Raw genomic sequence first — 13,656 nt, 5'->3', positions numbered from 1 at the left:
GCAATCAAAAGTGCATTTGACTATACTCTTGGGCTTTGCGAATAGGATGTTGTTTTAGTGAGTCATTTGTGAAGGTTTCCTCTTGTGTAATCATCCCAGAGTGTATTGGGTTTATTTTCAATATTTAAAGGGCACATATTATGCAAAATACCCTTTACCATGTTTTTATAACACTAATATACGCCCCTATCTGTCTACAAACCCCCCAATTATGAGAAAATTGGGGGGTTTCCTTTTTTTGCCTGCTCCACTTTTCAGAAAATGTGTGCTCAAACAGGCCGTTTTGGAGATTTTCCCTTTGTGACATCACAAAGGCCAGTAGCCCCACCCCCAAGTGGGTGACACTCCCACAGCTAGGTGTTTGTTCTGCATTCTTGGAGTAAACAAAAGGAGATGGAGAAAGAAGCCCGAGGCACCCAAGCCCTTGCAATGAAGCATGCAGTCGAATCCAGCTCATTTATATATTTAAAGGTACAGACGCAGAAACAGCCTGTTCTGAACAGGGCTGAAATAGAGGGGTTTATAGGCATGATCAAACACAGGATCAGAGTGGATTTAGAACAAGAAACTTCACAGATGTGTTTTGGGGAGCTCTGAGACTTACCGGTATTTAAACTGGTTGAAAAGGAGGACCTAATATGTGAACTTTAATGTATGCAAACACACACACACACAAATAAATGACATGCCCACAGCATGATGACAGACATGAATAATACAGAGATGTTGACATCTGAGCTAGAATTTATTTTTGAATATGACAACAGATTAGATCACAAATGAGAGACTTCAGCTTCACTAAACTTCCGCTTAGTATGTCAGATAACAATAAAGCATCTATAAAGGGAATAAGACTTAATGTTTCATCATTATGTCATCTAATGATTCAGTTACTCTGAACACGAACTCTCTGAACCATCTCTGAGAAAACGCATGCTTTGAGGTTTGCAATTATCTGTAAAGTGCTTTGCAGCGAAATTGTTCGAATGGACACTCAACAACTGCAGGTTTGAGCTGTTTTACTGCTGATGCAGAGCATGTTTCCCCATTTTCTGTCAACTCCCATGTGACTGCAGAACACTTAAAAGACCCCGTTTCCCTCTTAGAAAAGAACGGCTCACAGTTTTTCAGGTCTAAACGTAAAACTCACTCACACACACACACACACACACATACGTGCTAATAGATCATTAGTGGTTGCTGTTATTGATCCTCCAGTCCTGCAGTGGCGGACATATATCTTTTTAACACTGATTTGAAGTAACTCAGTGTCTCAGTGTCTCAGTGTGTGTGTGTGTGTGTGTGTGCGTGCGTGCGTGCGTGCGTGCGTGCGTGCGTGCGTGCGCGCGCGCGTGCGTGCGTGCGTGCGTGTGTGTGTAATTACATTCTCCTATTCAGCCTTAGCTAATACAAAGCTTTCAGATTCTTGTGGATCAAATTAGTCTTTCAAAGGCTCTTTGATGTATGCAGCATCCACATAGGGTAATCAGATATATTCTGTATTCAATGGTTTTTCTAAAGCTTTATTGTTTGTCCTTTAGTTCAGACAAGTTAATAACAGCGAGTATTTTTTTTTTTACATCATAGACATGAGGCCAACATTCACCAACATTTCTCTTACCATCAAAAGGAAAGCTTTTCTTTTCTTTTTTTGAACAAGGTGGCGGCAAAATGCAAACCACCTCCACGGCCTTCATGAGAAAAACGTGCATTAAAATTCAGGATATTCATTTTAAAGGACATGCAATTGTCCAAGTCGTCCTAGTTTAAAAAGTGAATTGCTCTTAGCAAATGACTGTTTTCGTAATTTGTGAATTTCACTGTGTATTAATTTAAGAGTATACAGTGAACACATAAACGATGCCAAATCAAAATGACTCACATTGAGATAACGACTGCATAAAGACAAATGCTGCAAATCCAGGCTCAGTGGAGCAGTTTGTGATTGAAGGAAGATGAGGAAGGGATTTTTTGTTTGAATAGGAAAGTGGGATATTTGACAACAGAGAGGAATATTGAATTAACAGCTAGGAGGAGGTTTAAAGCGAGCCGGCTGTATGTAAGTGTCCATGCAGTTTTTTTGACGTGTATTTGCATCGCACCTGATGTTAATGCCGTTGTTTCGACCAGTTGCAGCACGTTTCCTTCTTTTGCAACATATTTCAGTCTTTGCATCATTAATGTCAGTAGTTGTAGTCGCTACAGAAACAGGTGTTTGCTCAGAAAATGATAATTTAGCAGAAGTGAATGTAAAAAAACGACCCATTAAAGCCATTCAAGCTTCTGTAATGTGAACATTGGCTTGCTGCAGGGGCGTCACATTTCTTCATCTTTGAGTTGTCAGGCTGCAGGTCATGTGTCACTTTTTATTAAGCGCTCACAGTTTGCGTCGTCCACTCACCTCTGTTTTGGAACACCATCCATCCTGAGCCATATTAAATGAAGGGTGGTAAATATTCAATGAGATTCATGCTCACTGAGTGGCCTGCACCATTGTTTATATTGTTTGCTTACTGCTAGCGTGTCCCCGGGGAGAAATCCAGCCTCTGACTTTGATCATCTGTGATGAGGCTCAGCCCTTCCTGCCGTTAATGTTCCAGTGGTGCTGTAGGAAATCGATCGGAAACCACAAAGGCTCTGTTTACCGCCCAAATGATGCTGTCAGAATAACTAATAATAAGTCTCCTGAGGTGGAGAGGTGAGTAGAGGAAAAAAAACACCAGCAGCGTACAACAGTCTGTTAGTGTATAGTTATAATGATCTATATTCCTTAATAGAGTTCACAGTGACTGTGTGAGTTAGCTGTGCTATTGATGGTGCTATAATACTCAGAGACATGTAGACATGTAGTAGCACCCTGACATTTTTAGGTTGCATTGCTGAGATGTGTTTTTTTTGACGTCAGGAATAACAGAATACATGGAAACGTCTGTGTGTCAGTCGGTCGCTTCACTACGTTAGCCTACTTTGGTTTTTAAGGCTAAAATTGATCACGCTAGTTTAAAGCCAAATCGTAAAATTTTCATGTCAAATTTTTTAGTCCAATTAATTAATTTATTTTTGCACGAGCCAATCAGATAAGTAAAGGCTTGTGATGAGGTCACTTTTGATTCTGTGATGGTTGGTCACTCAGAAAGTCGGTGACACACCCAGACAAACTGTGCCACTTTAAACAACACCTGGCAAATGATTTCTAATTTTCTTATGATTAACAAATAAAGAAATCAATCAATCATCCTTTTCACAAAAATTAAAAACACCAATGTCAGATCAACTGTGCAGACCTACAGTATGGGATTTGGACCAGGTAACTGAGGGTCGCTGGTTAAAGGCTCGGTGCAGACTGAAATATTGAAGTCGTTCTGGTTGCTTGAGAGGTGCCAGGTCACTTCCCGAGTACTGCCGAGGTGCCCTTGAGCAAGGCACTGAACCCCCAACAACTCAATCACGCTCCCAATTGTCGTACAGGTTAGATGTTATTCCGGCTTAAGCCTTCTCAGCCTGTCGCACCTCCATACAGAGCCTTTAGGTCAGCTGCAGGGTCGTCAGCTGGAAGCCGCTGTAGCTGCATGTCATGCACTGACAACATGCACGTCCACAGGTTCTGTTTGTGCATGTGTTTATTTCAGTGTGTGAGAAGCATGTCTCTCATTAACAGAGAGGAAAACCAGAACATCCCCTCAGGGATTAATAAAGCATGTAAAATAAATAATAAAGTCATGAGTTGTAACAATGAGGCGAGCTACAGGGTTCAATACCTGAGGGGGAAAGTCGGTACGGTGACTGATGATAATTATCGGTCGGATGAATCTAAGCTCACTTGATTTACTCACAACGGCTTAGGAGAAATAATCCATAAAGCCGCTCATTATACTGAAACATACAAGTTATATGTTTCAACAAAGGGATATCAGTCAAATAGAAACATATATATGTCAATAACTAAACCAGTGCAAAGATTATATCCATCTTTTATGAGGAATACACTTCATACAATATAACAACAAGGGATGGACATAAAATATGGACCTGGAGAAAAAGAGGGAAAGGGAGACATAGCCTAAATGTGGCTCCAAATTGGACAAAAAATAACCCGATCTTTTTGCTTATCGTGTCTCTAGACGCCGGTCAGCTTGACGCCTGTCAGCTTGACCAGATGTGATGCAGCTTGCAGTATACTTACAGTTTATTTTGATTTTTCCTTTTACATATCTGACGTTCATCTATTCTACCTGGTAGACTGTTCAATACTGTGAACAATACATTCTGACATACAGTAGACTACCAGAGAATATATAGAAGGTTTTAGGCTACTAATGACACTCAAAAGAGAGTTTTTTTAAGTAACAGCTGACAGGAACTTACAATTGTTACATTGGACTTCATTGATTATAAAGAATGTTCTCATCGTTTCATCGCTTTTTAGAGATACAATGATAACTCAATAAACTATACATCCAACTATCTGTCCATCTATCTACATGAAATGAAATAGAAAGCCTTATTTTGTCGTTACACAATTGCACCGTGAAATTAGAAATGCTTGACCTTAAAGTTCACAGACATGCCGACATCCATCAGCAACAACTTGCATTCAAAAAGGAGAAGAGGGACATGTCGTTGTAAAAATACGTACGGCAGATATAACGCACAATAAAAAAGTAACCTTGGACGAATAAAGAATTTTGCACAGTCAGAAATTTAAATAATGCACATAAATGTGAATTCTGCAGTAGAACAATGTGATTTGTACAGGAAGAACGTTTTCAAATAGTCAAGGTACATTTTTATAGGCTTTCTATTTTACACCCTGACAAATCATATTACTCTATTAATTATTGCAAAAGGAGACGTATAGGAGAAAAGGAGACATGTTTTGAGAGGTGAGGTGTGTTCTTTTTCTCTCTCATTTTAATCAGTGAGGGTAGAATGAATGTTATAACACATCTCTTATCATTTATTTACAACCACAGCCCCTGAAAAAAACATAAATTAGACATCAATCAGTGCAAGGAGGTGAAACTGCAGGACTGTTTTATAGACTGTTTCAGGCTGTACGGTGGGTACTACTTTACTCAGTGAGTCTGTTAGTTTTCATAATGTCACCGACAAACCGTGTTATTGATATTTCACTTAACTTAATAACTGTGTGCACGCACGTTTTTTTGGTCTTTTGACTTTGGGTGGTCAACTCTGTTATGCACGTCATCTCTGTTACCATCAATGTCAACTCTGTTTGTGTTGTGTTTTTATTTAAAAATGTTGATTAAATATGTTTTATTGTTATCAAATTGATTAGAAAGTGTGTAATAACTAACATATTTACCACAATAAATTAAAATTTATAGATTTTTAAAGCTACATTTAATGAAAAAGGACTCGATCTTGACATCTTATCAGTTAAATGCATTGGCATAGTTTACTTCTTTTTTTTTAAGTCGCTTTCTTATCAGTCTTAAAGTTTCATTTATGGATATAGAGACAAAAGGTTTTAAATTATTTATTGTTATTTTACTTTATATAATTGACCCAATTTGTCTCTAACAGAGTTGACCGACTTTACTGTTAGTATGTTGTTTTTGAGAATAAATATTTTAAATCATATAAGTTTGAGGTCAGAAGACAATAAATATACAACATTAATGACTCGTGTGTGTATGTGTGTGTGTGTGTGTGTGTGTGTGTGTGTGTGTGTGTGTGTGTGTGTGCGCGCGCGCGTCTACGTCATTTGTAATCTATCTTAATCTATTGTAGTAACTACAGTGCTGTGCTGTACAAGATGAGTGTGTGCCGGTGTGTGCCAGTTTATTTGCCCGCCTCCTCCCGTCCGGAGGGGCGGGGTCCACACATGGCACATCAACAGTAGAGTTACAGCAGCCGCTCAATCCGCTCACACTCGGTTTGGTCTCTCTCTTCTCTTCTCTCTTTCTACTCTACACTTTTTCTTTTTTTCTTTTTTTTCTCGTAGATTTTTAATATTTTGAAACTCACCGCGGCTCACAGTCCCTCAGTCTCGGGTTGTTTTTAGCTCGTCAGCTTTTTTTTTTCTTTTTGGATCATATGATGTGAATACCGAATGCCGCACGAGGACTGGGGAGCTGTTATTCTATGTAAGTGAGACTTTGACTTTTTAGTCTTTTGAGTAGCACATCATGTATCTTATTATAACACAAAGCTTGTCATGGAATCTGCTTTTCGGGAGTTGTACTTCGTGGTGCTGCTTTCACTAAAACCCTCCCAGAGTTAAATTTGTCACTAAATCCTGAGACAAGGGGGAAAAAAAACATGTTCCAAATTGACTTTAAATGTTTGTAAATTCACTTTAAGCTGATACATGTATAGGCAAATGTCTTTAACTCGCGATTGTGTGAATGAACCGGTTTGTGGTCTGACGTTTTTTCAATAACGTGACTTTTTTTTTGCATGTCATTGATTTCTTTAATCTCCTTCAATCACATTCAAAAAGTATTATCAATGTAAGAAGAACGTGTAGTTTGCCTTTATATAATAGAGTTATGAAGTTCAGGAATAAAATAAATCATATTTACTATTTTTTATTTTTTTTAACTTGTCTGAAATATCTAATTTCTAAATGTCATAATTGCCTACAATAATATTTAATATTAATGCGTTTTATTGCTTTGTATTCAGTAATATTAATGTGCTAAAGGTATTATCCTTCCTTTTTTTATTGTGTTCATTTTCTTATTAACTTAACCTCTTCCTCTTGAGACAGCATTATCTAAAAAAAAAAGAAAAAAGCTGGAGTTTAAACATCATGACTTCAAGTTAAAGTAAATGTGAGTGATGAGGATGTTTGGACTGGAGCCTCCTCAGCACTCGTATTGTTTGCAGCAGTAGAGCGCTCAGCTTTAGGCTACACCGCTCTGCACATTTCATTGAAAATATCTTCCTAACATGTGCATCTGCAGGAGAGGAAAAAAAAAAACTGTGTCAGTGCTCACTCCTGCGCTAACACAAGAATTAATATTTCAACATCAACTTACAAATTAAAAATACAGCAGCTCACTCCCTGACTTTACATTATGCATCGTTGCACGGCTGGCTGTGATTGGCTGCAGCTCGCCGTCTCTCTGTGTGGCAACAGTCTTCTCATCCACCCAGCAACTCCCTATTCCTCATGCTGTGATGATTCTCTGCCTCCAAGGGCCTTTTCTGCAGCATCCAGCGTGGTCGCCATGGCAACGGCAGCCTGACCCTGGGTGTGTGCATGCTGCTACAGTTACTACAAGCTTGACCTGAATTCCTCACTGCATCCTCTGCAGGCGCGCATGACTTGGGCGACTGACCTGCTTCTCACTGCAGGCAGTCAAGAAGCTTTTTGTGTCGATAAAAGCCGAGCTGCTGATCGACGGCTTTTCATGGAGCAGTAAACTCAACCATCGTTTGGCCTTGTGTTCTGAGGATGTATCATGTTATCTAATGTGCATCTCTCACATCTAATCATTTGCATTTGTAAGTGCAGTGATGCCAGTAGAGTGGAGATGAAACTGGAGTCTCTGATTGGTGGCTTTTAGAAAACCTGGTGAGGTTTCCAATTAATAAAAACAAAAAAAAAACACCTCTGGTTTTAGCTTCTTCAGTTAATTTGTTTTTCTTATTGCTCGTCTGACTGGATGTACTAAATAATCAATCTGGGACACGTATTAATTTTTAAACTAGAATATTCACAGCAAGCAGCAATGGTCGGAGTAAAAGCTGATTGAGATCATAGCATGCTTTCAGTTTTCTTTTCCTGCTGAATTTTTGTAGTTTTTTGTTTCTTGTGTATTCCACTGACAAGAAGCAAAACTCTTATTGATTCTGTATGAGAATATGTCATGTGCTGATGCTGCGTTCAGGTAGATAAATGTACTTTGAGGAACATTTGATACGCCTTTAAAACATCTCATTATTATTTTTATATTTTGACTTCTTCACTTGGTCAGCGCTGTGGCCTCACAGCGAGGAGGTTCCTGGTTTGAACCCCCGTCGGCCAGGCAGCAGTCTCTCTGTGTGGAGTCTGCATGTTCTCCTTGTGCATGTGTGGGTTCTCTCCGGCTTCCTCCCACAGTCCAAAGACATGCTCGTTAGGTTAACTGGTGACTCTACATCGCCTGTAGGTGTGAATGTGAGTGTGTCTCTATATGTCAGCCCTGTGATTGGCTGGAGTACAGTCCAGGGTGTAACCGCGCCTCTCGCCCAATGACACCTGGGAGGGAATTGGCTCCAGTACCCCACGACCCAGAATAGGAAAAAGCGGTTAAGATAATAGATGGTTGGATTTTCATGAATAGCTCGTTTTTCAAAGTGTTCAGAGAGTGTGAGTAAGTCCAGTAAATTCATGTGATGCAAGTCATTTTGTTAAACAATCTCAATATCAATTAAAATAATCGTGATTCCGATTTTTGCCTCGAACAGCTCTAGGTGTTGATGTTGGAAATGTTTGAATGAGGTGTTTTGGAGATATGGATTTTCATTGAGTTGACATATTTGAAAAAGTAAAAGAGTGACTTCTGAATTGAGATTTTTGAGACTGGTAATGGTAAGTGTCTGGATATTTAGATTTCATGGTGAACATTACAAATCACTTCACGGCATACAGGATCCAATCACGAGCTCCAAATTGACTTTATTCCCTTAAGTACATTTTCATTGGAGCAGTTAATGAAGACACAAGTTTGAAAATGTGCATCAGCTCATGTTTCAGTGTAAAACAACATCACTGCTAACCCATTAGCTTCCATAAGACAGAATCCTTCATTAGCATTTAATCATTTACACAAATAAAGTCTCTCCTGTCTTTGGCTTGTAGGAGCAGCTACACCCTGATGCACAGTTCCCTTTTTTTTTTTACTGATTTAAACAAGAAGCTGGTAATAGATTGTGGGGATATGTAAAGGGAGTTTCGGCAATTGACTTCATTCATGGGCTAAAGTCCAATTCTGCTAACAGAAGAAAAAAAAAAGGCATTCATTTAGCGCTCCTTGTACAGCCCACTGCTCAGCTGCAGGCTCCCTGAGGTGTCAGCTCGGTGTTGTTGGAGCCAGACTGTGTGGGAGTGTCTATTTCTGTCCTTTCTCTAAGGAACCTCTTAATGTCTAACTCCCTCTCGCTTTGCTACTCCATGCAGAAGTCAGCTCGGTGTGTCTCTGTAGTTCTCGTGGCTGTCTATCTGTCTGTCAGCGTGATGCCTCCTGCACACCCTTCACACTGAGCAGCACTAAGTACCAGCTATAGGAGGAATAGCCATCGACTAAACGGCCGCTGTTAATCAATCAATCAGAGCATCTTCTCTCTGTTAGTCAGGCAATCCATCAGCAGATCTTCAGTGTATATAGTTTGAGACAAATTTAAAACACATTTCTATGTCGTGAAGATTTTTTCATGATCTTGCTTCTTTTTTTTTTTAAATACCAAGCTGCTTGAATTTGTCGCCTTCAGTTCTCGAAAGCTTCGATGTACAAGTTGTGACATTTTTACAGACGAAAGAGAAAAATGCGGGGAAAACTTTTAAAGCGACAATAAATACAATTCGCCCGGTGTAGTATGAGTTAACCAGTTGGTTTAACAAACTCAGATCTTTGTTGAAGTTTAAAGTCTTGTTCAAGAACGATGTGCAAACATTAAAGTCTTAACTGATGGCGCTTTCACACTTGCAGAAAACGCCTGAAAAACTGCTGATATTTCCAGGAGGAGATGTATTTTTTCCGAGTCCAGGTGAGCTGATGTGAGAACGCAGCAGAATATTATACTCCAGAGAATTCAGCTCAAGCCAACAGGAGGGGAGTTGACGTTTATATACTGTGAAAACATATTGTAAAATACTGTAAAATACTGTAAAATACGTCATCCTTTAGAAAAAAACAGGCGTGCTAACACACTAGAATAAATGTTTGTAACAAAAAAATAGTGCTGAATAAAAAAAACCAAGTGTGAGTGAAGAGGCAGCTGCACGCTCTGCCACTCTTGCAGTATTAGCATGTAGCATTAGCTGATGCTGACATCACTGTATGATGTCGACTGTGCTGTAATGCGCCTCTATGTGGATAAGATAAGGAGGCAGTTTGAAATAGTGTTAAATCAGCTGGAGGTTCTGGCTGCAGATGTCTGCCCTGACCTCAGAGGAAGCAGCTGAGCTGAAGCTGATTTTATTTATTCTGTGTGTGTGTGTGTGTGTGTGTGTGTGTGTTTCAAGCCTTCTATTGTCAGTGGGTTTGGGGCCAGGAAGGTCTGGCTGCCCTGAAACCATGTGAGTCACACACAAACAATGTGATTCTCTGTCTTCTCCGAGTCTCTCGCTTCTCAGCAATAAGCCTTCAATCAATGAAGAATTCACAGCCACTGACCCACATGTGTCGCTCTCATGTGATGATGGGGGGGGGGGGGGGGGGTCAGTATTCGGCCAGCTGTGTCAGAAGTGATGTCAGGACTTCCTGTGATAGCCACATTATCGGCGGCCTGATTGGTGTCACAAGTGCGTGTTGTGTTAAGGCTGGATTTTGTTTTCCTGCAGCCTGTTTTTTTTTTTTTTTTTTTTTTTTTTTTTAAAGGCAGCTGTTTTGTTTTTTTGTGTAGATGTGATGGACCAGCAGAGGGCGTTGCATCCAGGTTGCCTGGTCTCAGGGGTTCGTACGCCTCCCGTCCGTCGCAACAGCAAGCTGGCGAGCTTGGGGCGGATCTTCAAGCCGTGGAAATGGAGGAAAAAGAAAAACGAGAAGCTGAAGCCTTCAACGAGTGAGTGAAATATATTTTGTTCTTTCTGCCACTGGTACTAAACCCTGGGCTGAAGATTGGAAAGCAGAGATAACAAAACATGGAGGATGGCTTTACATGTTTTTCATCTTGCATGCAATCAGTCATCCAGTGTTTTTTTTTTATTTTTTCATAAATGTGCTGTGTTGTTTAGCGGGGGAGAAGAGGGCGGTTGTACGTCAGAAGAGAGATGACCTCGTCAGGAGGAACCCTGGGGAGACGGAGACAGGTGCAGAATGATGCACACACACACACACACACACACACACACACACACACACACACACACACACACACACAGAATCTCTAAGCTGATCTCGATTCACTTGGTAAGCCACATGATGCCCAACCGCTCCACAGACTCACCCGTGTGCTTGTTTACTGTGCACCATATGCAGAGTCAGACGTTGCTTGTGGGGGAAACTCTGAAGATCCAGACACCCCAAATCACTCAGACGCTGAGGACCGAGACGAGGAGCTCGTGGCACCTCTGGCCAGCACCAATGAAGAGCTGGGCAGTGACTTAGAGGCCTCCACAGGTAGAGTGCAATGCGTGGGTCCCTCTGTGTTATTTTGTGGTTGTTGTTTGTTTTTCCATAAAGGGTTAAAGCCACACTAATCAATCACACATGCCTTCAACTTCATTTAGCTTTAATCCTTACTTATATAAATAATGAATCAAATGGCTCTGCGGGGTCAAAGGTGTGATTCAGGTACTACCCCGGAGTCTCTGCTGTGTGTGGAACATTTTTACATCTCATCGATTTTTGTTTTTCTACCCAACAAATTGACTGTTTGGTTTATTCTCACCGGCTCTTATCGACCTTTTTTTTCCATTTGTAAAAGTCAGCTGTTTTAATGAATGTGGCTCTCTTGCTCTAGACTTTATCTCCAGCAGCACACAGCAGACAAGACTCAGTAACAAACTCTGAATAAGCATCGATTCCACTTAAAGAGGGAGTTGGGTCTGAAGGCAGAGCCTAAAGAGAGTAAACAGTGGACTCAGATTCAGGCTGGTACCAAAAACAGACGATGAATTAATGATCATTCTGTTACAGTTATACTGTTTAATGGGAGGGGCCACAGGGCCACAACATTTTTAATCTAGAACATTTATAACGTGAACAAGATGCTCTATCTGCCAACATCTCATTGAAACATATCATCATAAAAAAACATTTACAAGACAGAACTCGGTTCAAGATCGGTATCAGCGGATATCGGCCGTGTTGACAGACAAATATCGGTGCATGAGCCGGTGTCAATAACTAATGTTTGTTTGTTGTGCCAAATCGATTTAATGCTGACATCGTGTATACCTAACTACTGATTCAGAGACGAGTTTTTTGTTATTGGGCAGATGAAGTCACATTGTGAACAAACTCTGACTTGTTTTCATCGTCAAACATGAGAGGAAATGTCGACATTGTGGGAGTCTGACACCAAAAGAAGTCATGAAACAAACATCAGAATCTGCCATCAGCCCGGATTTTCCCAGTCACTGCATCTCTCATTTTGACTGCTCAGTCTGTATCCTGTTCACAATTAAAAAACAAACAAACTAGTAAGGTGATACATATCAAGATTGTTAGTTTGTGTAAAGTGATTTTCTACTGATATATTCATGTCTCAGTCAGTTAAAGATGTTTTTATTGGCTTGTGTCTTATATCTGTTTACTGAGGATTCCCAGGCAGACACATGGAGAACATGCAAAGTACACACAGTGACAACTAGATTCAAACCCAGGACCTTCATGCTATCAGGCAGCAGTGCTAACCACCCTACTCCTGAGCTGCAGAAGGTTTTTTGACAGTAATGATCCAGTAATGCATTTTTATTTAACCAGGAAAGAAACTCATTAAAATCTCTTTTTCGAGAATGTCCTGCAGACAGGCAGCTTAGAAAAAACAATTTAGAAGTTTCAGACAAACAACGAGCAGCCAAACATATAAATACAAAAATAAAAAAACACTTCGACATAAAAGGGAACAAATAACAAATTTATACAGCAGACGTTTGTCAGGATCATAACAAACACATCAGGGAGAACATCCTCAGCCAGATGTGTCCGCCTCCAAATCATTTCACATCCTAATCCAAAATACATGCAGCATTAAAGTTCACGAGCAGGTCACTGCCATCATCCATTTTTGCAGTCGGGCTAGAAAAATGTGAATTTTAACAGCTTCTGTATAAAAGGAACGAGTCATTTATTTCACTTACTGAAAAGTCCTCTCATATTAAGCGTGTGCTGAATCGTTTCAGAGAAAGCCCAAATTGAGAGTGCTCCTCTTCACATTATCAAAGGGGATGAAGGGGCTCATAGGTATTTAAACAGCCTTGGTCTATTTATGAAGAAATAACTGCTAGCTCTATTGTGTGTGTGCACACCAACAGCAATCAAAGGAAAACATTAACCTTACTTTATAAAATAATAAGATGAGTGATCATTAGTGGAGAAGTCTAGATAAATACCAGAACTATATAAAATGTGTACCTAGTTGAGCTTTTTGCTGGCAGCTCCAGTTTGAGATGCAGTGTCCTAGATTGTCCACTAGGTGGTGACAGAGACTTGCCAATCCAAATCAAAGCTCTGCATTAACGTTGCTCGTGTTTCATTTCAGTGCAAGACCTGAGTGAAGATACAAAGACAGTGGGAGACCCCAGTCAGAGCGAGGATGGAGAAGACGAGAGCACGTCAATGAGCGACCCCATCGACGAGCAGCCGACCGTGAAGGTGGAGTCTGTCGAAGCCAAACCCGAGGCGACAGGACCCCTGCCTCCGAGACGAGCCAGCACCTCTATTCCCCCCAACAAGCCGGTCAAACTGCTCACCAGACTCGGCAGCCTGGACGGTGAGTTTCCCCAGAGGAGCTTTGATGTGAGGCACCCGATGAGTT

At 40.5% G+C, this 13,656-nt stretch overlaps 1 protein-coding gene across 2 annotated transcripts in view; it reads left to right on the top strand.

Moving 5' to 3' along the window:
- phactr3b (phosphatase and actin regulator 3b) overlaps positions 1–13,656 on the top strand; it is a 56,400-nt gene that overhangs the window by 14,048 nt on the left and 28,696 nt on the right. The window contains exons 1-5 of one of the 2 annotated variants that reach the window (XM_020647373.3): positions 5,872–6,110; positions 10,579–10,737; positions 10,910–10,984; positions 11,154–11,294; positions 13,381–13,611. In XM_020647373.3, coding sequence (XP_020503029.1) covers positions 6,077–6,110; positions 10,579–10,737; positions 10,910–10,984; positions 11,154–11,294; positions 13,381–13,611 — 640 coding nt within the window. In that variant the 5' untranslated portion in view covers positions 5,872–6,076. Of the gene's footprint in view, positions 1–5,871; positions 6,111–10,578; positions 10,738–10,909; positions 10,985–11,153; positions 11,295–13,380; positions 13,612–13,656 lie in introns of those variants that run through there. The other variant, XM_020647372.3, reaches the window with a different exon arrangement.

This window comes from Labrus bergylta, chromosome 5 (assembly GCF_963930695.1).
Source record: "Labrus bergylta chromosome 5, fLabBer1.1, whole genome shotgun sequence".
NCBI classification, from domain to species: Eukaryota; Metazoa; Chordata; class Actinopteri; order Labriformes; family Labridae; genus Labrus; species Labrus bergylta.
Note: the sequence above shows the minus strand (reverse complement) of the source record. Positions and strands in the feature narration are given on the sequence as shown.